The sequence below is a fragment of the Salmo salar genome, chromosome 14, assembly GCF_965601325.2.
Source record: "Salmo salar chromosome 14, fSalSal1, whole genome shotgun sequence".
Taxonomy (NCBI): Eukaryota; Metazoa; Chordata; class Actinopteri; order Salmoniformes; family Salmonidae; genus Salmo; species Salmo salar.
In genome coordinates this window covers 91946546-91973913 of record NC_138304.1, presented here as the reverse complement: position 1 = coordinate 91973913, position 27368 = coordinate 91946546, and the positions used below count along the sequence as shown (strand labels likewise).

Genomic DNA, 27368 nt, shown 5'->3' with positions numbered 1-27368 from the left:
AGCCTACTGTAGACCTGTGTTAGCTGTGGTGGACGTTGAAGCCTAATGTAGCCCTGTGTTAGCTGTGGTGGACGTTGTAGCCTAATGTAGCGCTGTGTTAGCTGTGGTGGATGTTGTAGCCTAATGTAGCGCTGTGGTAGCTGTGGTGGATGTTTTAGCCTACTGTAGGCCTTTGTTTGCTGTGGTGGATGTTGTAGGCCTGTGTTAGCTGTGGTGGATGTTATAGGCCTGTGTTAGCTATGGTGGATGTTGTAGCCTACTGTTGGCCTGTATTAGCTGTGGTGGATGTTGTAGCCTACTGTAGACCTGTGTTAGCTGTGGTGGACGTTGAAGCCTAATGTAGACCTGTGTTAGCTGTGGTGGACGTTGTAGCCTAATGTAGCGCTGTGTTAGCTGTGGTGGATGTTGTAGCCTAATGTAGCGCTGTGGTAGCTGTGGTGGATGTTTTAGACTACTGTAGGCCTTTGTTAGCTGTGGTGGATGTTGTAGGCCTGTGTTAGCTATGGTGGAAGTTGTAGCCTACTGTAGGCCTGTGTTAGCTGTGGTGGATGTTGTAGGCCTGTGTTAGCTATGGTGGATGTTGTAGCCTACTGTTGGCCTGTATTAGCTGTGGTGGATGTTGTAGCCTAATGTAGCCCTGTGTTAGCTGTGGTGGATGTTTTAGCCTACTGTAGGCCTTTGTTAGCCGTGGTGGATGTTGTAGGCCTGTGTTAGCTATGGTGGATGTTGTAGCCTACTGTAGGCATGTGTTAGCTGTGGTGGATGTTGTAGGCCTGTGTTAGCTATGGTGGATGTTGTAGCCTACTGTTGGCCTGTATTAGCTGTGGTGGATGTTGTAGCCTACTGTAGACCTGTGTTAGCTGTGGTGGACGTTGTAGCCTAATGTAGCGCTGTGTTAGCTGTGGTGGATGTTGTAGCCTAATGTAGCGCTGTGGTAGCTGTGGTGGATGTTTTAGACTACTGTAGGACTTTGTTAGCTGTGGTGGATGTTGTAGGCCTGTGTTAGCTATGGTGGATGTTGTAGCCTACTGTAGGCCTGTGTTAGCTGTGGTGGATGTTGTAGCCTAATGTAGCCCTGTGTTAGCTGTGGTGGATGTTGTAGCCTAATGTAGCCCTGTGTTAGCTGTGGTGGATGTTGTAGCCTAATGTAGCCCTGTGTTAGCTGTGGTGGATGTTGTAGCCTAATGTAGCCCTGTGTTAGCTGTGGTGAATGTTGTAGCCTAGTGTAGGCCTGTGTTAGCTGTGGTGAATGCTACATTTGTAAACAGACATCTGTTTTCATGTACTTGTTGGGCTATTTGATTCTTAATCTATTGAAAAAAGGTGTTTGGTTTACTGATAGGTGTTTGGTTTACTGATAGAAAATACATAATGATGATTAAAGAAGTTACTTGCATACTGGCAGGGTCTTTGTATTCTCCTCTCGGTCGTGAAGATGATATGTGGAAGGAAGAGTTAAGTTCTATATATCACCAAAAACACAAAACAATCTTTCAACTCCAACCTCATTTAATAATATCATCATCTTAAAACATGAAAGTACTTTAGTCATTGAATGGTGTCGTTTTGGAACATTGGACATGCTTTATTTCAGAACTTTCACACTTTATTTAAACATCTCACATATACAAAATAGGTACAATAAACTTTGTGGTTTCGTTTTGAGAGAGAGGCCGCCTAAAATCCATTAAAAATGGATAAAATAATGTGCATGGACACTGCATTGATGGGGGGAATTGACGGAGTAAAATGTCTGAACAAAAAGAAAACAAAACTTTGAGACCAAAAAAATAATATTAAAACAAAACCAGAAACAAAGTCAAAACCAGACAAACATCAGACCAGATTTAGGAAAATTCCACCTGCTTAAAATGGGGTTTATCAGGGGGACCTGTACAAGACTCGTCAAAGTCAATACAAAGTAACACAATGAGAATGAGTGGTTTCCTGCTTTTCCACAGCTGCATGTTTAGCACCATAGATCTCTGCTTCAAGTAATTCAGCACCTTTGATACAGGACAGAGCTTGAAGCCGTAGAATTCGTAACATCTACGTTGTGGATCAGACAGCTTCTCAATAGTATTTTCTAAAACACAGGCATGAGGTAGCTTCAACCTTTTTTTTTTTTTATAAAAAAAAAAAAAATTGTGGTTTTAAACCTCCTCTTTGGAAGATATACAAAGACCACAAAGTGATGCATACTTTCAGCGTTTTTATTACACTTATTAGATTTTTTACAAAATGTTGACATGTTCCACAACATGGTGTTTTCCCGCGTCTCTTTGGGCTGCTGTATTAATTTGCATTGCACAACGCTCCGTTCAGTCCATTGGTCCTCTCCGATAGAGCCCAGCTTAAGCAAGTGGATGCGCAGAGGAAATGAGCATTCAGTATAAAAAAAAAACACACAAAGAAGGGCAGAGATTTTCTTTTTTTCTTTCTTTCTCCCTTTTTTTTAATTTATCATGAGTCTATTTATTTGAAACAGACTGGGCCAATGTCCAAACCAAACTCTTGATCAGCTTCACCAATGTCCAAAGGTGCAATGTCGAGGATGGGCAGGCGAGATGGTTTATTTGTTCTGTATTCAATGACTGTCTTGCTCCACTGGCCAGTGTGTCTCTGCAGAGGTAGGACAAAAGGAGAAACCATGTATCAAAATAGTGCACTCAGTATATCATATCTTGAAAACGTACAATAATACCCTACAGTAGAAACCTATGATACTTTAAATAAAGAGTCAGGTTCCCAAACTCTTTCACTAACCAGGAAGTTACAGAAAACTACCCTGAGCCTGAGTTCACCCTTCTACCATGCACTGTATCTACTTGTGGGAGTGAGCCCAGATAAGGAACCAACAAAGCTATTGTTCCAGACATTGCAGTATAAAAGAAAGGGGACTTACAGTGCAGCCATCCTCCAGAACGTTGAAAGTGAAGCGGCTGTTGCCCTCGGCCCTCAGCTCCACGTCGTTGGAACCCTGCAGGAGCACAGCCTTCTTCAGGTTGCCGTTCTCTCCGTCCATGTACGCCACGCTGTTCTTGCAGTGGTATGTGATGTTCTGGGTGGCCTGGTTGGCCAGGAGACGCATGAAGGCCAGTTGTGTGGCCATGCTCTGAGGGCTCAGGGTCTCGTCGTTGTAAGCAAACTGAGAAACAACATAGGAGGAATTAAGACAGGATCAGTGTCAAGATGCAGTAATCAAGCATTTAGAGAAAAACCTGGGTGAAGAATCTGATATCTGATGATCTCTTTCAAATGGAACCAATGCAATCAGGTTTATGGTGCTGGAGATGAATGTAAGCCAATAACATGGGCCTATACAATACTACTAAAATATGCCTAGAATCAAACTGGTGTCCCAATCAAATCGATATATCTTCCTCTCAGATGTTCAAACTGTCCGCTCTTGTCATTCGAAATAGTGCAGGTTCAGTCCGCTCACCTCAGTACCACCGTTAATGGTCTCTCCGAACCAGACGTGCTTCTTGTTCTCAGAGCTCCTGTACCAGTTCTTGCGGGCGATGCTCTCGGGGTGAGGGTGGATGCAGGTGTGTCCGGTGGAGAAGTCGCAGTAGGCCTTGATGGCGTCAGCAATGCAGCCCTGGTTGGGGTCGATCCAGTAGAAACCTGCAGGGGAGTACAAGAAAGAATGACATTGATTAGCACTGATAATGTTATTATCACTATTATTAATACTTCACTGGGGTTTTGCTGTGTTTAGGTGTTGTTTACGTTTTGAGTTTCATGTTTGATCGCTCAAGGAGAGTATTGATAGTGACATGTAGGGCGATAGATAAAGATATGGAAAGTTAGTTAGTCTGTGTTGAGACTAGAATGAACAAGATATTTTAGTGGTTAAGAGTTTACAAAGAGAGTGTGAGGGTTCTAAGGCACCTCGGTGAGTCAACCAATCAATGAAGAGAAAGACAGATGTTTCTGTTCCACCAACTCACCGCTGCTCCATTCGGGGTGGCTGAGTCTGATGTCTCTGCAGGTGCGGGCGGGGTTCTTCTTGGAGCCCTCGGGGGTGAGCAGGTTCTCGATCTGGGAGTTCAGGGACTTGATGGTGGCATCCACCTCATAGTCCTTGGCCCTGAGAGAGGGCTGATCGGCTCTGTACTCATCGTAACCACCAGACTGATCGTATCCACCACCAGCGGGACCTGCGGGTCCGGGAAGTCCAGGAGAGCCGGGTGGACCCTGTGGGCGAGAGAAGAGCGTTAACAAGCTCAACCTTAGTAAGGTGGGTCACTGCTGCTGATGCTGCTGCTGCAGAGAAGTATCTCATTCGCACTTTCTCATGCTAAAAGCTTAACTTGTATCAGTGAAGTACTTTTTAAGCAAATTATATGTCAACCTAGATCCATTATGTGTTGCTATGTTAACAGCTAGTGTCTGCCTTCACACCTTAAACAATCAGTCCGCTTCATCACCAATTCTGTGGCATTTGGCTGACTGACTGAGTGGCTGACTGGCTGACTGACTGGCTGACTGATTGAGGCAGTTATGCGAGTACTAGATATACTCACAGCAGGTCCAAGATGTCCAGGGGAACCACGGTGTCCAACAGGTCCGATAGCACCATGACCTCCAGCTCTACCATCCTTACCAGGGGGACCATGGGGTCCGGCGGGGCCCTAGAGACAAGGAGAGGAGGAGGACAAGGAGAGGTGTCAAATACATTTATCTGTCTAGTTGGAAGAAGATACAATGGAGAGAGCGTTTGATGTGGATAGTAATAGTTACTTACTCTGGGTCCAGCAGGTCCAGTGATACCAGCAGAGCCAGTCTCACCAGATGGTCCCTGTAGGGGAGAGATATGATTAGACAGGAGAGCTCAGGGGTAGCTAAAGTTGGTCCCTGTAGGGGAGAGATATGATTAGACAGGAGAGCTCAGAGGTAGCTAAAGTTGGTCTCTGTAGGGGAGAAATAGGATTAGACAGGAGAGCTCAGGGGTAGCTAAAGTTGGTCTCTGTAGGGGAGAGATATGATTAGACAGGAGAGCTCAGGGGTAGCTAAAGTTGGTCTCTGTAGGGGAGAGATATGATTAGACAGGAGAGCTCAGGGGTAGCTAAAGTTGGTCCCTGTAGGGGAGAGATATGATTAGACAGGAGAGCTCAGGGGTAGCTAAAGTTGGTCTCTGTAGGGGAGAGATACAGTTAGCTCAGGAGTAGCTACAGCATAAGAACATTGTCGTACTGTAAATGATTCTGATATTTACAAGAAGTGGCTATAAGGCGTCTATAAATAAAATGGTGATGCTAATACAAACTTGGGCATATGGGATATTTCAGGATATGAGATTCGATCATATTGAATTGATCTTGATGGATGGAGGATGGATGGTCACAGCAGTCATCATGACTTACATTAGGTCCGGGCATTCCCTGGAGACCACCATGTCCACGCAGACCCTTCATGCCTCTGTCTCCCTTCTCTCCAGCGCCACCCTTCTCTCCACGGGGACCAGCGGGGCCCTACAACACAAGGAGACACAGAACCATAACACAGGTGTGTTATTTCACATTTAGTATAGGCACAACTAGGCTACGGTGATGCACTAAGATAGTTGAAATGATTAGTGGAGTTCTAATTCAGCAGTCCGAGTCAAGATGAGTTTAGACAGGGTACTCACGGGGGCACCACGGGCACCAGCAGCACCGACAGGACCACCATTTCCAGTGGGGCCCTATAGAGGCAGAGAGGGAGAAGATATATCCACATCAGCATGCTAGAGTTAGAACCACAGGAACCATTCTTCTGTGTAGAGTAGAAGTTTCATGTGAATGCTTTTTTTCTAGAAATATTGTAGTATTTATTTAATCCTTATTTTACCAGGTAAGTTGACTGAGAACACATTCTCATTTACATTTACAGTAACGACCTGGGGAATAGTTACAGGGGTTATATGGGTATATGAAGAAGGAGCCTCTCATGGGAAAGCTAGGGGAAATACTGTAACATCATGCCATTGCTAACATGGACTCTACCGTCCTTCTAGAAACCAGGTAAAAAGTGCCCTTTGTCAACCCTGTTCAGGGGGGTCCAATTCGGGTAGGGGGGGCACTTACAGACTCTCCACGGTTTCCAGGTCTGCCAGCGGAGCCAGCGGGTCCGTTGGGTCCAGGTTGACCAGAGCTTCCAAGGGCTCCAGGAGAACCAGGCTCACCACGGTCACCCTGCGAGGGGGCAAAGTTCAAGATTCAAAGTTGAAAGTTCAAGACATTATAGTTTTAACTGATATTCATATGAATTTAACATGTTCCTGAGATGAAGTTTGTAAAATGGAAGCCAAAAGGAACATTTCCACTGAATTCAGCTCAGGTGAATGGTGTCGTCAGTACTGTGAGGTATAAATTACGCTCCGGGGTGAAGTTTTCCCAAGGTAAAAATCTAGGATCAGCTTCCCCTCTACCAATCGTAACCTTAACCATTAGAGGGGAAAATGCTAAACTGACCCCAGATTAGCGTCTAGGGGCAACTTCACCCTACAGCATAACTGACAGAGAGCATTGTACCTTGAAGCCAGCAGCTCCGGGACGGCCGGGAGGTCCATCGTTGCCAGGGTTACCCTGTGGGGTGACACAATAGCACGTTAATTGTGTTGTCATGGGAACTGTGGGTGAACTAAAATGTAGGATTTGGGCCATGTGTCTAGAATACATGCTCTGAGTACTTGTTTAACACATCAATCAATCCTTACCTCACGTCCAGCTTCTCCCTGGGTACCAGTCATACCGGGCATGCCAATGTTACCAGAGGGACCACGGGGTCCAGAGGCACCAGCAGGTCCAAGTCTACCAGGCTCACCCTGAATGGTACAGAGTATCACAGGGTCAACACAGTACAAACACATACCATAGTAAGTAACTATGTACTGTATCCATAACTCATCAATGGATTGCAGCGCAAACAAATCTGGTTGTCTGGGCTCCACCTGTCTGGAATAGAACTGTGATTTGCCCCATTTGATCAAAATCATTCCCATAAAATATGACAAATTGCTATTTTTACAGAGCCTTTTTGTTTGTTCTGTGGTCGGATGTGTCTGCTAGGGCAGTTTGAATAATGTTTTGAAACAACAGAAGGTATGATGCTCTCACCACAGCACCAGGACCGCCAGGAAGACCCTTGTCACCACGGGAACCAGGCAGACCAACGAAGCCAGCGTGTCCGAGCACACCTTGGGGTCCAGCGGTACCAGGAGGACCCTGAACAGGGACAGGTGATCAGGAGGTGAGAGTGGAGAAAAGCAGAGAACAGAGAAAGAAACACAATCACTTTCCCCCCCATCGCCATTAGTGGTGAATGGGGGTGTTTTGTTATGCAGCCCAAACAATGTAAAATGCTTTGAGACCTAATGAAAAGCTAGCCTGGTCCCAGAAGGGTTCTGTGCTGTTTTGCCAACTCCTATGGTCCTATGGCAAAACAGCACAAACAGATCTGAAACCAGGCTAGTGAAATCCACAGCATAAATCCTTTATTGAGGAGAAGCTTACTGAGAGGCCTCAATGGGAGTTATGATGACTTACGGGAGGACCGCTCTCTCCACTGGGTCCCTTGTCTCCAGTGATACCAGCGGGTCCAACAGCTCCCGGCTCTCCCTGAGGTCCACCGGGGCCAGGATCACCACGGAGACCACGAGGGCCATCCTTGCCAGCGGGACCGGCGGAGCCAGGGGGCCCAGCAATACCCTGTGTGTAGGGAAGAGGACAGGACAGGTGGTTGTTGAGGATAAAAAGTGGGAGGAGTATCTGTGTATGTTTGTTCAGAATCAGCCAGGATGTTGTTCTCTTTGATAAGAGACTGACATGAGTGAAATATGAACACAAGGGGTTTGAATAACTACATGATGTCTAGCCAGCATGATATTGCTTCTAAGTACAGATGTAGGCTCTTAATTCGAGCCAATTTGCTATAGCAAGAAAATAAACCTGCAGCAACAGGAAATGTGGATTTTTATGAATGCGCATTTTTGTAGGGGTTGATAATTTCTTTGTAAGGGAATGTCAAAGTCTAAATGAAAACTTAAGAAGCATTTTTAAACCTCAAACACACCACACGTTTTAAATGTGTAAAAGTTATCCTGCAACAGGGTGATCAAATTAAGATCCTACATCTGTACAAAATGGCACCTCCGTTTGTTTGTTTGTGTGTGTTAACACTACTGCCGCACTTACAGCGGGACCGGGGCCTCCAACTCTACCGGCAGCACCAGGGAAACCGGTCAGACCCTGAAGAGAAAGAACACACAACGGTCAAAGGTTAGAAAGCAGCCAAGGTCACTGGGTCACAGAGATATGGGGTGTCGTTGTGTGTGTGTGATATCAGTGACAGTACTTACAGAAGGTCCAGCATCACCACGACCACCAGGAGGGCCAGCGGGTCCACTAGCACCCTAGACAAGCACAGGAAGTCAGTTTACATCATCTTCACAAGTAGAGGATATCATTCCCAGTGAGGATGTATATCTTGTAATAATAACATTTGCCACTTAGCATAGGCTTTTATCCAAAGCGACTTAGTCATGCCTGCATGCATTATACATATTGGTGGTCCCGGCTATCAAACCCACAACCCTGGCAGTGCAAGCACCATTCTCTACCACCTAAGCCAAACAGGACCATGTACTGCATATAACTGTCTGTGTGAATGATTCAGTGGATTCCCATTGAAGTAGGTGGTAAGAATGAGCAGTGTGTCACACATTGGAATTAAGAGGACCAACTAAGTAAGTGACTTACAGAAGGTCCAGATTGGCCAGCAGGTCCAGCAGGGCCGGCGGGGCCGACATCTCCCTTTCCACCAGCGGGTCCCTTCTCTCCTCTAGGGCCAGACTGACCATCAGAACCCTGCATGGGATGCACAGACATGGGTCAGAACAGAATCCACAGAACAAAGGCTGCAGAAACACAAGGTAGTGTGTGTGTTTGTGTGTAAACGTGTGTGCACACAAGTTTGTGTATGTGTGTGTATGAGTCTGTCAGTCAGAGAGTGAGTTTGTGTATGTGTGTGTATTAGTCTGTCAGACAGTGAATTAGTGTGTGTGTTTGCGTGTGTGTTTCCATGCATCGGTCAGTGAAGGAGTGAGTTTGTGTGTATGTCTCCATGTTAAAGAACATCACTATATTTTGATGCATACGTGTATGTGACGTGTTTGTGTGTGGTTTCAGGGTATCATCCGAATGAGTACTTACAGGGGGTCCGGCGAAGCCGGGAGGTCCAGCAGGTCCACCCTCTCCACGCTCTCCCTAAATCAGAGCAGGAACACAGAGACAAATGGTCAGAAGAGCCCATCCATGTGCAGTAGAGATATACACATCCATCCAACCATCCGATCATCCATCTAACCATCCATCCATCTAACCATCCGATCATCCATCCAACCATCCGATCGTCCATCCAACCATCCATCCAACCAGACAGATAATCAAGCATCAACTAGACACTGATATAACATGACATTGTTGGATTCTATCTTGAAATATACTTATTCCTGTCACCATACTAGAATGTATTGATTACTTTACATCTATAAGAAATCTATATGTTGGGGTCAATGAAGGGTGAATAGGAACTCTGTGTACAGAAAGTTACAGTGTGAGACAAGGGACAGTACAGAAAGTTTCTGACTGTTCAAACATTTTATTGCTGAATATGAATATTTCTATGGAAGGAGGTAAAGAGCAACAGTCTAGACTCAGTTCCTGATAAAGGCAGGCCAGTTTCTGTAGAACTAGGAGAAGGAGAGATGTGGAACTCAACTCGACATAAGGTCAACAGTTGAAGAGAGAAGAAACCTCTGGGAGGGGGGCCAAAGGGGTCCTCCCCGAAGCCCACCTAACTACAGTCCTATCACACACACACACACACGCAGGGCTATGACAACACCAGTAAGAGGAACAGGCTGAGTTCCTGCCTAGCAACAGAGACAGATTGTTTATCTTAGACATACTAGGAGGTGACTCCGCCTAGTCAGAAGGTATAAATATGCTTGTGTGACTTGTATGTTGTGTTTATAGCTGAAGCACCCAGTGGGTTGAATGAACTTGGTTTGAGCTTTTTCTAGTCGTCCGTTTGAGTTTTTACTATGTTTGTTTAGAACCTAACATGATAGTGTTGACTGATATAGCGTCTATATTGGGTAGACATTCTGAATACTAGATCATGTTAGTCCTTAATTCCTTTGATGAGGGGTGATGAGCAGACATGTTATGTGTTATAGATGTGTTATATGTGTTATAATGTGTTATATAAGTGTTTGTAGGTACTTACACTGGGTCCACGGAGACCAGCAGGTCCGGCAGGGCCGAAGGAGCCAGACTCACCCTGAAAGAGAGCAAAGATGAGAATGTGTGGGCTGAATCAATCCAAAATATCAATCCAGTCTGTGATTAGTCAACACTAGACCTTCAAGTTCCACAGAATGTCCAGTATTTGAAGGTATTGACTATTTGTTTCCAAAAAAAAGGCAAAATAGTTGTTACTATGACTACCATCATCAACTGCCATATGCTGGTAGATGAGTTTGAAGTATGATGATGTATAATGGAGCAGGTGTCCAGGCAGTGTGCTTTCTGCCAGGTTCATGTCCAGCGTTAGGAGAAAACGTTTTGAAACAGGGTGGTGCTTGTCCAATTAGAAATGCTACTTTCTGTTTTCCGATGCAAAATGTTTCAAATATATGGGTGAGCGGTATGGTGTACCCTCCTGAACATGACCCTGGTTTCCATCCTTTGGAGATGGTTGTGACCTCGGCAGTGTGCAACTGCAAACTGCCCAGCAGATGGCGAGGTTGAGATTCTGGCTTCACAAGCTGTGGCAGGGGGTGTACTCATAGTCCTTCTCTTTGGTCTGGAGTAGACAGGCATTTGTTGTTGTCCAAATATTCAGAATGACCACACTCAACAATATGGTCCAGTCCATATCTTGATCACTTGTGGAGAGCCAAAGAGTCTTGAAATGGCCATTGACATCATTGCTCCTCTGAAGGTCAAGCCAAAGAGTCTTACTCCTCTGTAGGTCAGTGAACATTAGGCCTACTCCATCTTGGATCTCTTGGATATGCACAATCGTTGACAAATCTTCCCTAAGTGAGCCCCACAATATTTCTCATCATCTGAACCAACGTATTTCCTTTGTCCTTAGATATCCTTTCATGTGTTGAGGTTAAAGGAGCCGATATTCAGGCTGTTTACCTTTTCACCATTAGCACCGGAAGGTCCAGGGGGTCCACTTGGTCCGGGGGCACCCTAGAAAGAGACACAAGGTACAAAGTCAGACTAAAACACTAGAGACAGAATAACAATGAATTAGATGTTGTTTTCATTGTGAAAGTGACCACATTAGATGAGAGAGGAACTTACACGGGCGCCATCTCTTCCCATGTTACCCTCAAGTCCTCTGTGTCCACCCTCACCCTAGATCGGAAAGGGGGAAAAGACATGTTAGTCACTCATTTAAAATAGCCATTATATAGAGTTGTTTTTAGTCTAGGTCTATCAGATAAAATCAGTATTTCAAATTCTCCCAGTGTTTGTACTGTAGGATAACTTTATCAAGCACTGCATTTCACATCAGCATATCAGAAATTATAATTGACATCAATTATAGCTTTTATGCAACTTTTCACATGATTTCTGTTTTTCTTGTGAAATGTAACTTTTTTATATGTTTACAGGCAGCATATTCTGGGGGGACTTACCTTCTCACCCTTGGGTCCGGGAGTACCACCGGCACCGCGCTCACCGGGCATACCACCGGGTCCTTGGTGTCCGGCGGCACCAACAATGCCGACAGAACCAGGCTCTCCCTGAAACAGAGACATTGGTCAAGTATGGTTCCACCTATAAGTTATCCGTCTCATGGAGCAACCCCATGAGCGGTTAGGAGATTCATCTGACTACAATGCTTAAAAGAACAGTGGTGTATTTCTCATACAGAATACACCAGTACTATCAGATCTATCGTTCATATATTTTGGTTATACCGACTGTAGGGCCAGGAGGATTTCCAGACCACATGACCTGACCAGGTGAACAGGACAAACTCTAAGCCCTTAATAGAGCTGTGCTCACCTTGCCACCATCGGGGCCAGGAGTTCCAGCAGGTCCACGAGCACCGATGGCTCCCTGAGATCCGGCAGAGCCAGCAGGACCGGAGTTTCCACGCTCTCCCTAGGAACAGACATAGAGAGAGAGGGCAACAGTCAGCACCAGGGTTCTGTCATGGGCACACCACAGTATGTATACACTACAAGTGTGTGGATGTAAATTGTATATAAAAATAGGGTCTAGTTAAGGCCTATATAGGGCCTTCGTCCTACTTAAGAGTACAGGTAAATGGGTGAACAGCAACATGTGTATGGTTGACCAGCTTTTAGAAGATCATACTTAATGTTCTGTGAGAGGGATTCATGAGTGGATATACCTTGACACCAGCGGGTCCTGGGAGTCCCTGGTCTCCGGGCATACCCTGTTGAGAGATGAATGCTTTGTTAGTTAAAAATATTACAAAACAATGCTTTGTTAGTGCAAAATATTACATAGTGAGAATACTATTCAAATAAAATAAAATATACTGAAATGAACATTAAGTGGTAACATTTCTATAAACAAAAATATGTTTTGCAGTTAATGATTTTGTGGAAATATATATGTGCGTTTGTGGATGTTGGTTTGTTATGGCTTTGCGGATGTAGGTTTATTCTAGGTTTGTGGATGTACACTGGGTTTGTGTTACAGATCAAGGTTCTAGGTTTGTGTTACAGATCAAGGTTCTAGGTTTGTGGATGTATAATGGGTTTGTGTTACAGATCAAGGTTCTAGGTTTGTGGATGTACACTGGGTTTGTGTTACAGGTCAAGGTTCTAGGTTTGTGGATGTATAATGGGTTTGTGTTACAGGTCAAGGTTCTAGGTTTGTGGATGTATAATGGGTTTGTGTTACAGGTCAAGGTTCTAGGTTTGTGGATGTATAATGGCTTTGTGTTACAGATCAAGGTTCTAGGTTTGTGGATGTACACTGGGTTTGTGTTACAGGTCAAGGTTCTAGGTTTGTGGATGTATAATGGCTTTGTGTTACAGATCAAGGTTCTAGGTTTGTGGATGTATAATGGGTTTGTGTTACAGATCAAGGTTCTAGGTTTGTGGATGTATAATGGGTTTGTGTTACAGGTTTTAGGTTTGGTTACTCACTTGGTTGCCAGCTTTGCCAGCCTCACCGGCAGGTCCAGCGGGGCCGGGCAGACCCTGGAAACCAGGAGCACCAGAAGGTCCCTGCTCTCCCTTCTCACCAGCATTACCCTGTAGAAGAGGATGGCATCAAGTTCAATCAAATCAAATACAGTTCACTGTAAGATAAGATTCTAGTTATTACATGTGTGTATTTAAATGAAATAGTGCAGACTACTTACAACGACACCAGCTGGGCCGGGAGCTCCATTGTTGCCATCAGCGCCGGGGCCGCCCTAAGCAGAGACAGGGAGAGAGAGGTAGGTGAATGATCAATGATCCATTATAGTTTTTTCAGAGTTTATCCTGGAACTCATGATTTGAGGAAACACAACTCTATTGTAATGAATGACTATAAATCTAGAGTAAGTAATACATTTGTTTGGACTGTTTGGCTCTGTCCTGTCAGTCCTACAAGGTCACAGATTTAGGATACTCAGCTTTACCAACCGTCAATTTGAGAAATATCTACCATAATAGTAAATGAATGCCCTTTTACAGTAGAGGGTTGATAATGTAGTGAATGTTGTCTAATGCGGGGGTACTTACTCTCAGACCAGTTGCACCAGTAGGTCCCTTATCACCCCCCTTGCCAGCCTCACCCTGGAGGGCGAAAGGGAAGAAGAGACCATGGAAATGTCAGATGAACATTATGTTGATGTACAGACCATCATCAAGATAAGTACAACTCTTTCAACTCCTAAAATCACATTCTGTGCATATTTTATTTTATCCTTCAATATCACTTCCTTTTTACTCTTTAGATCATAATCTGTCCATAGTGAAGTGCAACAAGACCCTAGCTGTCTCTCTCATGATCCAATCTCATGCTAACAAGTCATCCTCTAGCAGATCTCCTTCCTGGTTTTACTTGCTGGTTCTACTTACTCCAGGTCCCTTGGGGCCGGGGAATCCGATGTTACCGGGCTGGCCTCTGGGTCCAGTTGGGCCGGGGGGACCAGTGCGGCCATCCAGACCAGCAGCACCCTGGAAGAGGACACACACAAAACAACGTGGATCAGATATGACACAACACCACCAGGTGGGTGTTAACATTGGTGGTGGATGGGGTGGGTAACCGTGCCACCAACACAATGGGACTGCTTTGAACCAATCCATTATCATGTCACCAGTTTTATTGTATACTTTTTTTTATGATGTAGAGCGTTTGAAAGGATCAATATTGGAGATGACGTGTTTGATCACTTACAGATGGGCCTTCCTTGCCTGGGGGTCCACCCTGACCAGAGTTTCCGGGGAGGCCCTATAAACAGACAGAACTTGTTAGTCATTCAGCATCACGGCTAGAGAACACATGCTATATTTGGTTCAGAGATTAGACAATCAGAGAATCCATTACACATCTGATACAAACATTTTGATTGACAGGTGTGTGTGACACTTACTCTGGCTCCAGTCAGACCAGACTCGCCAGCACGACCGGCATCACCAGGGGCTCCACGGATACCAGCAGGGCCGGTGGCTCCACGAGCTCCGGGCATACCCTGTCAGAGAGAGGAGGAGGAAGAGCAACCCATGAGTACAAAACAGTCACTAAATTACAAGGTAAAAGTCACCGTTTTTTTTTCTGCCTTTGAACATTTGTCATCATGGTAAATCATATTTTTGGTAACTTACAATGGGACCACCTCTTCCTTCCAGACCAGGCAGACCACGAGTTCCAGCACCTCCCTACAACACACACAGAGAGAGAGACAAGATTCAACCATAACCCCTCATCTGCAACTTATATCAAACACACCACAAAATATATCCCTAGCCTGGGTCTAGTAAACTGGGTCTGGGATAATATACTCACTCTAGCTCCACGCAGACCAGCGGGCCCGGTGGCACCAGCCTCGCCAGTCGAGCCTCTCTTGCCCTCCTCACCAGCGGGACCAGCGGGACCCTGGACACCAGAGTGACCCTGAAGGAGAAAGCAGAGACATTAGAGACCGCCACAAACACACACCATGTACTGACATAATGCTAGAGCATACCTATACTGCTAAACAGCAGTAGTATGGATACTCACAGGCTCTCCCTTAGCACCAGAATCTCCCTTTTGTCCAGAGGGTCCAGGGTCACCCTGCAGTCAAAGAAACACAGATACATGATCAAATCACTCAATATTCATACCGATTGTGTGAATAAAGTAAATGTTCTGTGAATAAAGTTAAGTGTTGTTGCATTGGTTTTTAGGTCCAGCGGTACTCACACCAAGGCCTCTAGCTCCAGTGGATCCTTGGGGGCCCTGGGGGCCGGGACCTCCTCTTGGGCCAGGGAAACCAGGGGCTCCAGCAACACCGGGGAGACCCTAGAACACACACACACACGAATGGAAGAAATGGTGAGTAAGAAGACAGCTGAAGGACCTACTGCATAAACATTACCATACCATTACCTAATCACATTACACAATATCCAATGGTTTCACTACAACAGTTACTTATGGCTAATATCACATGTATGTAATAACTGAACAACTGTAACAACTGAAATAAGTTCTGTACATCATGAATTCCAAAGCTGAAGTGATTCATTGTTGATGTTATTTGAGTGATATTTACTGTTGTGCTACATTCATAACTCATATCATACCTACACAAGTTCAAGGATCAAGTGAACAAGCTTTTCCATCTTGACCCTTGTCTGGCCCTAAATAACCATTGAACTGTCAATCTAGTCTACCCACAATGCAACTATGGCCAGAATACTTACAGCAGCTCCCTTGGCGCCGTTGATACCGTTGTTACCAGGGTTACCCTACAAGGAGGGGAAAAGGAAAGAGAGTGTTGCAGACAAGTGTGTGGAGGTGCCAAGATAACAAGAAACCATGATTCATGATGCAAAATAATGACGGTACATACAGTACATCAGGAAAAGATAACCAGAAAACAAGAGAGAGCCTTCAATGTGACATGTTTCACACTGAGAATGTTGTGGTTTGTTGGTATCTGTGTATACTTACAACGGGACCGACGGGGCCAACAGCTCCATTGATACCGGGCTCTCCTCTGCCTCCCTGAGGTCCGGATGGGCCATTGGATCCAACACCTCCAATCTCTCCCTGTTACAGAGTCACACTATCCAGTCAGATGGGTAGTGGGCTGTTTTAGGATGCTATATAGATGTTTTATGGTATATAAATCCTCATGGGAATACTATGCATGGAATCAGTAGTTTGATCAATGTGATTGGTCCCTTTACAGTAAACCAATCAGATTACAGGATAGTGATAACCAATTAGAGAGTCATGATGTTTTGGGTGTGGAGAAAGCTTCTTAGATGTGCCTTTACAGTTCCCAGAACTGGGTATTTGGGAATCTTCCTTGGTGTCCACACTAATAATGTCCATGATATTCTACAGATGACATTCTACAGATGATATTCCAAGGATGATATACTAAAGATTGTGATAATGAAGAACTGCACTGGAGATGACCATGATGACATCACACTTACCTTGGGGCCAGGGGCACCAGGGAAACCAGGGGGGCCAGCTGCTCCAAGAGGACCCTGGGAAACAGGATATAGAGAGAGGACATAGTGAAATAGAGGTCAAGGGTTACAGTAAAGGGTTGTTAGATGAAGCTACCCCTAGAAGCAGACAATCTAACTTCAGTTTTAGCATTTCCACCTGTAATGATTTAGGTTAGGATTAGGTTAGGATTAGGTTAGGATTAGGGGAGGGATCAGATCTGGGCCTAAAGGCACAGTGACTTCTATCTGGCATTATATTACACAACAGAGGGGTCACATGTATGTGATCCATTAGGTTAAGGGGTCAGAGGTTATTGGGTCAAAGGGGGAGCCGGACTCACAGCAGGGCCGGCGGGTCCAGTGCTTCCATCAGCACCACGGGCACCAGCAGGTCCAGCAGGGCCGGCACGCCCTCTCTCACCATTCAGACCACGAGAACCCTGGGGTGGGCGAGAGAGAGAGAGAGAGAGAGAGAGAGAGAGAGAGGAGAGAGAGAGAGAGAGAGAGAGAGAGAGAGAAAGAGAGAGAATGGTTGAGGACAAGTGCACTGAGATTTTGTAAAGTGTGTATGTACTGAGAATGTGTTGTATATAATCTATTCCTGGTTGTACAATTGATGTCCTCATCTCCACTGTGTGTGTCCTTTGCAATCAGCTATGTGAATGCAATGTCTTTTGAATGTGACAAATGGTAAAGAATCATCGTGAGGTACATTCAGACTATGCAGGTGACATCATGTTTCATTAGTGATACATGTACATATGCTTTGCCTGGCACCTGACAACATGCTGATGCTGACATTTCCCTCTAGGGAACAATACGAGGGAAAAGACAAGGGTGACATCATGTGTGAACTTACAGCTGGTCCGGGGTTTCCGTTAGCTCCGTGGGCACCTGTCTCACCCTATGGGAGAAGCAGAAGAACACATATTCAGATGACAGGCACTCATAGGAGGTACAAAGTTACGATGAGTTTGAACTCTGGGACATATCTAGATTGGTAAGCATGAGTGTCCTAAAAAATGTATTCTCTGAGATTTAGAAAAAATATGTAGTACTATGTATGTTAGTGGTAAAACAAGAACTGACCTTTGAGTAACTGCTATCAATGTAGACTGATCGCGACTAAACGTGCACTAAAATGTGCTACTGTATGTGAAACTCACTTTACTTTTAGGTGTTACAGGGCCTGTTTCCTGGACCCAGATTCATCTTATACGTGGAATAAAAAGCTTGCACAATGGATCTCTCCATTGAAAATGTTTCCTAGTTCAGGACTAGGCCTAATCTGTGTCTGGGAAACCAGCCCACAAAGATGAAAGCTAAATCTCTGTTACACCTCTGTATTAGGCCTCTTGTGAAATATGTTAGATTTGCCAGCAGTAAGAGAATAAATTGTGATTGAGGAACGTGTGGCTACAACGTTACCTTAGCACCAGCGGTACCAGACTCTCCCTTGCGTCCATCCAGACCATTGTAACCCTGGAGCACAACGAGAACAGGTTAGCATCCTGAGACAATACACAAATATTATAGTCTAAAATCAATTAAAACAGTAAAATATGTATATAAAATGATATTTTTCCCCATATCATTCAGAGCATTTTGATTATCTGGTGAGGGAGTTGTTTGTTTGATCATTATCTAGAGATCTCTGCTTCTTGTTGTTTGTTTGATCATTATCTAGAGATCTCTGCTTCTTGTTGTTTGTTTGATCATTATCTAGAGATCTCTGCTTCTTGTTGTTTGTTTGATCATTATCTAGAGATCTCTGCTTCTTGTTGTTTGTTTGATCATTATCTAGAGATCTCTGCTTCTTGTTGTTTGTTTGATCATTATCTAGAGATCTCTGCTTCTTGTTGTTTGTTTGATCATTATCTAGAGATCTCTGCTTCTTGTTGTTTGTTTGATCATTATCTAGAGATCTCTGCTTCTTGTTGTTTGTTTGATCATTATCTAGAGATCTCTGCTTCTTGTTGTTTGTTTGATCATTATCTAGAGATCTCTGCTTCTTGTTGTTTGTTTGATCATTATCTAGAGATCTCTGCTTCTTGCATTCTATTTGATATGGGATGCATTTTCGCTCAGCTTCATCGGATACAACTCCTCCTAATTTCCCATAATCACCACAGTTTTACCTTCATATCACAAGCTATTCCCTTCATAGTGCACTTGACTGGAGCCACATAGGTCAGAAGTAGTGCTCTAAATAGGGAATAGGGTGTCATTTGAAATGAGGGATATGTGTGCAAGAGGAAGCAGGAGGAGATGTGTGGGATACCGTGATATATCGTGAGATACATCTTTTCAGAACATGACAGGGTCACATTCAGTGAGGTGCAACATTACAGAACATCCAGATAGAAATGTATTATGTAGAATAGACACGCTTCTCTGTCATGTGGAATAGGGAATCACATCAGCTCTATATAAGTCATCTCTATCTGTAACCTTCAGAGCATTGCACCCTCCTGAAGGAGTTGGGAAGACGTTAGGAGTGGCAGGGCCTGGCAGGTATTTATGTAAATACTCACTCTGTGTCCCTTCATTCCAGGAAGTCCAGGAGTTCCGGGGAATCCACGAGCACCCTACAGAGGAGGGAGAGAAGAGGTTAGAAAAACTGTGTCTCTTTCTCTGCATGTTTTAAGTGATAACACTTAGTGGGTTCATGCATATTTAGTGTCAAATGTAATTTAGTTAACAAATCTGTCAGCTCTGGACATTGCCCTTACCTGAGTTCCGGGGCCACCTCTGTCACCAGGCTTGCCAGGTCTGCCGTTGTTACCCTACAAGTGAACAGACAAGCTGCATTAGATGTGTATACTGTAGGTCCACTATCATGAAAGAATTTGTAGCATGTAGATTTTCCACATTCACTTATCGCCCCAGTAGGCAAGTAGTGCCACAGTTAATTATTTAAAAAGTTAGACCAAAATAACGCAGATGATTTTAACTGTTTACTTACGTCCTCACCAGGCTTGCCAGCGGATCCAGGGGGTCCACGAGCACCAATGGCGCCCTTGGATGAGAGAGAGGTCTCAGGTCAGAGGTCAGGGTTCAGGGTTAAGGTCACAGTCACATTCTAAGTTCTGGGTTCTAAGTTATAGATTGCCTTTCTGTGTAGTAGTGTCAATTAGTAAAAGGCTTGATGATTAGTTGACTAATGGAATTAGGTGTGCCAGTTTAGGTTAGAGTTTCCATGAGAGAGTTATCTTACAGTCTGTCCGGGTTCTCCAGGCTCTCCAGCGTGTCCTGTGAATCCTTGGGGTCCCTGTTGATGGGAAGACACATCAGTGAGCCATTTTGTCCAAATGAGACATAGAAATAAAACAACAATATCAGTTAGGTGTAAGGAGCAGAACCAGGAGTTATTCCATCCTGACCATGTGACCTGACCAGGGAAAACAGGGGATTTTTACTGATCAGGTCACTTAGTCAAGAAGTCCTCCTGGCCTTTGTGTTGAGTTTATATGAGAGAAAGACACAACATTGAGTCATTTGACATATTACATTAGTGAACTACTTACAGGGGATCCGGGAGGTCCGTTGGGTCCTCTAGATCCCATTAAACCCTGAGGAGAGAAAGACAAATCACATTCAAATAAGATCAAACAAAAGCACCTACATCATTTCAATACTGTTCAATGGAAGTGCACATCCAATTTAGATATAAATCAGTGTATGGGGGAATGCAATTGGAAATATGGCAACCCAAAAACGTTTGCATAAAATCGGGGAACGCATGCCTATAAAAATCGAGAAATGTATGAGATCTGAAATGAAATGTATGAGATCTTATCTGAAATGAAATGTATGAGATCTTATCTGAAATGAAATGTATGAGATCTTATCTGAAATTAAATCTTAAAGGATTTGGGAGGAAGGGGAATACAATTTGAAGAGAATAAAAGGGTAATACAACTATTCATGTTTACCCAATTGGTATTCTATTAGTAAACACTTAGCTATGTATCTATTGGTAAACACTTAGCTATGAGAGGGGTCACAGCAACAGATGAAGAAATAACTGCAGTGCACCTATCATGTCCAGAGTTTGGTGTAATATTCTGGCAGCTGCTCCATGCAGGACGATGAAGAGGTTATGATCAGTGCATGATCTACAATGATCTATTCCACAACGTTGTTTCTGGCTGAATTCCAATATAGACCCATAGGCACTGAGAAGATTAGGAATAGGTAGAAGCCTTACGGTTATAACTCTACCTTGCCCTCTCATAGGCCAGGTGGAATTTTCACAACATTACTTGCTTACATCCATCTTATCAGATCCACACAAGTGCCTAGGGGCCAGGGGCTAGGCAAGGGCTAGTGCCAAGGGTATATGCCTATGGGCTAAGCAGGGACAGTGCCAAGGGGTTAGGGGTGAGGGTTTAATTTGGGGTTAATTCATGGTCACACTCTCCCTCTTGAATTTGGGGCCTCACCATTGGTCCAGGTCCGGGGTCACTGCCCTTTCCTCCATCAAACTGAGCAGCAAAGTTCTGGCAAAAGAAAAAAGGGACACAAATCATTAGCACACACATTAACAAGGAATAAAAGCCATGTTCAGGTAATTATGATAATATACATGTATTGTGACAAATAATAATTGCACAGTAGTCATAAATTCCATTGGTTAATCCCATATATTCGGTTGAGGGTCTTGAGACATGAGAGTAGTAGTCCTTAGTGTCAACCATGATGAACCACACTGAACAATACTAACAAACTGTACCAGTATTGAACATTTATTTTTGGTCTAAAACAAAATAATCTCATAATATAAACTCACTGGAACCTACATTCACCATGTCATGTGTGTAATAACATGGTAGTAACTATGTAACAACAGCACTGGCAGCCATGTTTATGTTTTACTGTGTCACAGGGTCATCGTGGGGTCAAAGGGTCATAGGCCACAGGGTCAAAGGTCAACAGGGTATCAGTTCATCAGGGCATGAGGTCATGGGGTCAAGACCACCCAATTGAACCCATCCCTAGTGAGTAAGGCACACTTTGAACACTTAACATGGCTGATTTGAAAGAGGAACCAAGTGCCATGCCTGATAAACACACCAGAGCAGATGGGTGTTGTTGGGTGAAAAATGTCTGCCATATAGGTGAACTTACTCCTCCAAGTCCAGGGGGACCAGGGGGGCCGGCAACCCCGGGGAGTCCAGGTTTACCATCTCTTCCATTAGGACCTTGGGGACCCTATCAGACAGAGAGAGAGAGACAGAGAAATACTTATTATTAAAGAAAGTCTGAGCTAAAATACTTTATATTCTATACATATTTCTGTTATTGTTGATGTTGTTTATGATGACTTTCTATTTCAGTTTTGTTTTCTGTTTTGTTTTCTGGTGTGATTGCACTGTCCTGCACTGTCCTGTGACATACTGTAAGTGCCATACCGTACACTATAGACAAACAGGAAAACATATTACATAAGCACAATTATTACAAAATTGGTATGATTTACATAATGATGTATAATTTATTTAAAATCATATAAAATATGTAATTGCTAATATGTTCAGAATATATCTGGGTAAAAATACATCCAATAATATTGTTGTCAACATCGAGGATCTAGGTCTCTGTGCCATGACAACAAGTGGGGAGGCAATGTAGCCCTCTCAGAAATTTGCATTTAAACAAGTGTAGTGACTTACAGACACATAACATACAACCTCTACACACCAAAGGAAAATTACAATAATTATTGAACAAGGAAAATGTCAAAGCATTTTAAAGTTCACACAAAACAGCTGTGTTTTCTTTGCTTACCCTGTCACCTCGAGGCCCCTTAGCTCCTCTTGGGCCCTATGGTGGGAAAATATCTCAATCAGACAAACATACAAGACAGATGACTCAAATATACATTTTAAAAGCTTATCAGTGCCTCTAGCAAAGCAGGTCATAGACCCTAATCTCAAATGAATGATTGCATCAATGTTAATAAATGTATAGCATTTGAAGGTAGTATCACATTATGTGTCATAATGTATACGTATGTGTACATAATGTGTACATAAACTTGACCTTACGGTTTAAGGACAAGCATATCCACACATTAACTTTACTGTATGAGTCAACAGTGCATGCTGACTAGGCCTCAACATTTGATCTTTGACCTTTGAGCCTGAGCCTCAAAGTTCAGATATGCCACACTTTTCTATACTAGTAAATGACACATAAGAACATGTTGTTTGCTCACCTTGAGTCCCCCCTAGATAGAAAATAAGATAAATAAATATAAGATTTATTTATTCAGTCTTTTCCCCCACATTTCTTATGTCATTCAACGTGTAGGCTATATCAACTGAATATCAGCTTTTTTCATCCCTCTTATTTGCCAACAAAGCATATTAGTTGCCAGTGTCATTAAACATTATTGCATGCATACATGTATATTATAAGCCACATGCTCGTGCAGATAACTACAACAAATATCAAACACATAACATCACATACAGATCTAATGTTATCTTATTCACAATTGCAGAGAGATGTTTAAAAGAGCAGTATGGAGCTGGTTAACTAGCTGAATGCCAAATCCAGATTGATGTTGGATGACAGTAGGCTATGTAGGTGGATAGGCCAATCAGTCAATCAATCACTCCTAATCTATCATAATCAATTCACCTTATAGATCCACTGCTCCTTTAAAACATCAGAATGCCAATATAACTGCTGAGATACAATTTGTGAGCAATTTGTAGCAATCTCAACTATACCAGGCAATTCTGAACAGGCCAAACTTACTTCATACTGTAAAAAATGTCTGATAAAATAAACATGACCATGGTCCATTCCAAATCGAGTTATCATAGAAGGAGTTCTGATCTAGGATCAGGTCCCCCTTGTCCAATAATATTTTTTGTTAGGATTTAAAAGGATAGACTGATCCTAGATCAGCACTTCTCTGAGTCTTAGTGAATACGGGCCTGGAATGTATCTGCAATGTTTAGCTTTCAAACCTTTTCCTGATTCTATTAAAGGACATCTTGTGCCCAGTGGCCCCATGGGTAAACCAGCACCAGCACAGGCGGTTTTAACTTTCACTGACACTACCCCTGACCAATAGGACCCTCACCTATTCATTGGCAGAAAGTGAAGTAAAAAGGGAGAGCCTAAAATGAAACTGTAACAGTCTGCTATAGTTGAGATGGCTCAAATTGCCAACAGAGGGAACTTTCCACCGAATATCAGCTGGAATTTGGAACAGACAAGAGGCAAAAGGTAAAATATCTTCTAAAAGCGGTTTGATAGATAATATCATGCACATGTACTAACCGCTGTGATGTTGCAATAAGGAGGAGGAAGAGGAGGAGGAGAGGAGGAAGAGGAGGAGAGGGAAAAAGGGATACTCAGTTAGAACATGATAACTTTAGGAAAAACAAATGTCTAAAATTTGAAGTACAATCGTTTTTTTGTTGTTGAAGCAATCTACATTTTTTATCCACTTTCTATATTCCAACCATTTGTTCAATTCAAGTTGCCCTCTTCTTTTCCTTCAGAGCAAATTACTGTTATGAATTCTATGATTATATAATATACACTGAACTGGATCTAATCAATGAAATGCAAGGGAGCTGACATTAGCCTATATCAAAATGTATGAATAAATGAATAAAGATTAGCATTAGATGCATCTAAAATCCTATCTGACAACAAAAAAAGTGAAAGTGATATCGAAGCTGGCCATATACATGTTCTAATCGAGTTAGTCAACACATTTGGGTTTCAGAAGGCCTGAGGTTTTCTTTAGGGCCCATAGTACTGTAAGCATTGGCTCAATACACACACTGCTAATAAACTAGCTTCTACAGTTAAGCAGCAGTTGTCTCTCAGGAATGTGTCTAAAAACCATTATAATCTTCTACATTGTTCACAACATCCCACTGACTGTTCATTTCAGTGTGAATCGAACACTAGCTAATGAGGCAAGCAGTCAGGTGAATACAGGTCTGTACTGCCACATCCCATAAGGACAACAACTTGGCATTGTGGTGGAGAGGAGATCAGAAATAAGTATTTTGTTTTTAGGTATGTGGATGCACAACTATAACTCAAGTGACAAGTTTTTTTACAATACCTGAGCAAATTATATCGTGTGCTATGCCATCCTATTCTGTTTCATTCCATCCTTCCCAATTTTATCCTATAAATGGCAACTTCATTTTTAGGAGTTCAATTTGGTCTAAATGACTAAATGAGTTGAATAAAGATTTAATCCAAGAACCTACGGGTGTGAGATCCAAGAACCTACGGGTGTGAGGATGTTAGAAGAACTATCATCTTATGTCGCTGGTGATGACCAATGATGAACTAAGCTTTTCCTGTATAAGCCTCAGTGGTGTCCTCAATCTGATGTGGCATAACAACTGGTTATTTACTCTACATTTGGTCCTGCCCTGCCGATGATGGAGTGGCATTGCACCTCCTCTGAAATACTGCGGTGTCAGGCCCTCACCACTAGAAGGCGCCTTTGGACACTAAAAATAATATAATCATGGAAAATATTGTTTCAATTTATAGTACTTGTAAATATAAATCAAATGTCATGTGTATTGCTTGAAACTAATGCTTTATATTCTTATAATACTGATAATAACTTTTTTTTACGAAATAGCCCTAGCCCTAACTATGCAAAACATTATCTTCCACAATGCCCAGAAAATAAGCCCTACATTGCACTAAGTAACTTCAATAATATGTAGAAATAATTATGGGATCGAAAATCAATTTTTTTGTTAAGATCTGTATGTATTTCTATAGAAAATAAATCGAAGAGGGTTGATGCCAAAAGGGATCCTGTTCAATATGACCACTGGGGGGCGGCCTTTCAATTCCCTATAATAAAAGTTAATTCCCTGGACTCCTGAAACAGTATGTACAACGCCCCAAACTTTTCATACTAGGAGTTTACAGATACATTCCATTTGTAGTCTAAATGTTGGTAGTTCCACTGGGCTAAAATCTATTCAAAATCACTAAATTAACAACTTCCTTCAAGGCCGTTAATTATTTTCATCAGGGCGTTTCTCTCTCTCTCTGAGACTAATCAAATTGACAATTGTATCCACGGAAGAATAATGAAGAATCCACCGAAATGACCAGGATCCGGTCGGTTTTATACGGGATAGCCAGAGGGAAGCACTCAAAATAACTTTTAGCTGTCCTCGGGTTGATTTCCAAGTAAGTTCCAAATAAAAACCGACCGGAGCATAAGAGTCCTCCCGAACTCTTAAAACGGGACCAAAAATCCTCGGTAAAACACAAAAAGCAGATATCAAACTTACATTGGCATGATGCTAGCAATGAAGTTACTGCAAGCAGCAACAGAATCCGGTTATCCACAAAGCTGAGCATGTCTAAGCAGACATGCAGACTCCTTGTGCTGCAGTGCCCTGTTTTAACTACTTCAAGCAGGCATACAGTTGTGGTGACTAGAATAACTCCAAGCTTGGAAACCTACTGCCGTGATGCTAGAATAATAAAGACTAATCAGTCCTATTTATATGGCAGGAGGTTCCTTTGTCTGCGTGTCAAGAGTTAGCCCCTGGACCAATAGGAGAAGTGAAATCCTATGACTCCCATCCCATCCCAGCCCCAATAAGTCATGTGGTCCTACATCTCCAGCCTTCCCTCAGAAACGTTGGCAATGCTTCGGCGATGATGACGAGTGCAACCGTTTAATTAGATCCATTCTTGAGGACGTGGACAATGTAGACGTTTTAAAAGGAGCAAGACCTGCATTTTTTTCAGACTTTTTGTAAGGTGGTTCATCACACTGGACGTGTAGCCGAGAGGGAAGCGGTAGTCCAGTCAGTGCGTCGGGGCTGAGTGAGGGCGCGTTGGGCATCAGACTGTCACCTTGCGCTTTGCCCGGTTCGGGTCTGGTGCGTAATATGTCCAGTGCGGTGCGCGCAGTAATGCATGGGCACCGGGGACTTGCATCTCTTTCAATAGGATTTAAAGAAGCAAGTGCCATACAGGGAGAGGATGCAAGAGATGTTTCTTTTTTTATAACTCATTTCATTTCGAAGTGTCTGTTTGTACTTCAAGTTGTACTTTACCGCGGATTTAGCTTATATTTGACTTATTTTCCACAAAAGCCATCTGTATTCACTTTATTTAATGAAATTATGCTTTGTTTATTATAATCATTATTTACTGTTTGCACAATCATTTAACTGACTTAACACACAGGCCTCTGCCTGACAACATTGTAAAGCTTCCCTAAATGGTCTAAATTACTCCTAGCTAAAACACAGCAATTTCATCTAATCAAAGCAGAACATTTATGAATAGCATTTAGTTTCCAAACATTTGACATGTCTATCTGAGTGAATAAAATCCCACATTTAATGACAGATCACCCCCAAGCAACATTCATTACAGTAGAGTGTATGAGTTTTGCTGCTATAAATGATAACACATCTGTTAATGAATGAATACATTATAACACAGGTGTTGGTGGATCCGGTACTCAAAAGGTACTAAGCCCTATATTTAGGAAGAGCCTGTGCATTACCATGGAATGAAAAGGAGGTAGTCGACACCTTAGATGGGAGTAAACAAAGGGCAGGTGAGAGGGATCTAATTTCAGATGGCCACATGACCAGACATGTCAGTAGTCACA

At 43.2% G+C, this 27368-nt stretch overlaps 1 protein-coding gene across 2 annotated transcripts; it reads right to left on the bottom strand.

The window, feature by feature from the left end:
* Nucleotides 1-1491: 1491 nt before the first annotated feature.
* Nucleotides 1492-26231, bottom strand: LOC106570460 (uncharacterized). Of its 2 annotated transcripts, XM_082961270.1 has the most exons (49): nt 26026-26231; nt 24530-24531; nt 22508-22543; nt 21848-21931; nt 21163-21219; nt 20245-20289; nt 19935-19988; nt 19683-19736; nt 19450-19503; nt 19252-19305; nt 18146-18199; nt 17577-17621; nt 17059-17157; nt 16700-16753; nt 16206-16304; nt 15956-16000; nt 15453-15551; nt 15270-15323; nt 15054-15161; nt 14873-14926; nt 14641-14739; nt 14445-14498; nt 14123-14221; nt 13784-13837; nt 13417-13470; nt 13199-13306; nt 12433-12477; nt 12081-12179; nt 11708-11815; nt 11370-11423; nt 11202-11255; nt 10279-10332; nt 9201-9254; nt 8748-8855; nt 8348-8401; nt 8184-8237; nt 7536-7697; nt 7107-7214; nt 6707-6814; nt 6522-6575; nt 6075-6182; nt 5639-5692; nt 5373-5480; nt 4754-4807; nt 4533-4640; nt 3957-4203; nt 3446-3630; nt 2906-3148; nt 1492-2622 (listed from the first exon to the last, which is right to left on the bottom strand). In XM_082961270.1, exons 1-49 carry the CDS (start codon nt 26093-26095, stop codon nt 2476-2478), a joined length of 4059 nt encoding a protein of 1352 aa, XP_082817396.1. In that variant the 5' UTR covers nt 26096-26231; the 3' UTR covers nt 1492-2475. The 2 variants fall into 2 exon arrangements, with proteins under 2 accessions (XP_082817396.1, XP_013998297.2); XM_014142822.3 differs by lacking the exons at nt 24530-24531; nt 26026-26231 and adding an exon at nt 22938-22959.
* Between the last annotated feature and the right edge of the window lie 1137 nt (nt 26232-27368).

What these genes read in the sequence shown, in the direction of transcription:
- LOC106570460 (XM_082961270.1), bottom strand. Translation starts at nt 26,095, where the DNA reads ATGCTCAGCTTTGTGGATAACCGGATTCTGTTGCTGCTTGCAGTAACT. An exon ending in GAGGTGGCCCCGGAACTCAG is followed by an intron (nt 19,306 to 19,449) that starts GTAAGGGCAATG and finishes CCTCCTCTGTAG; the next exon opens with GGTGCTCGTGGATTCCCCGG. An exon ending in CTGGTACCGCTGGTGCTAAG is followed by an intron (nt 17,622 to 18,145) that starts GTAACGTTGTAG and finishes CTTCTCCCATAG; the next exon opens with GGTGAGACAGGTGCCCACGG.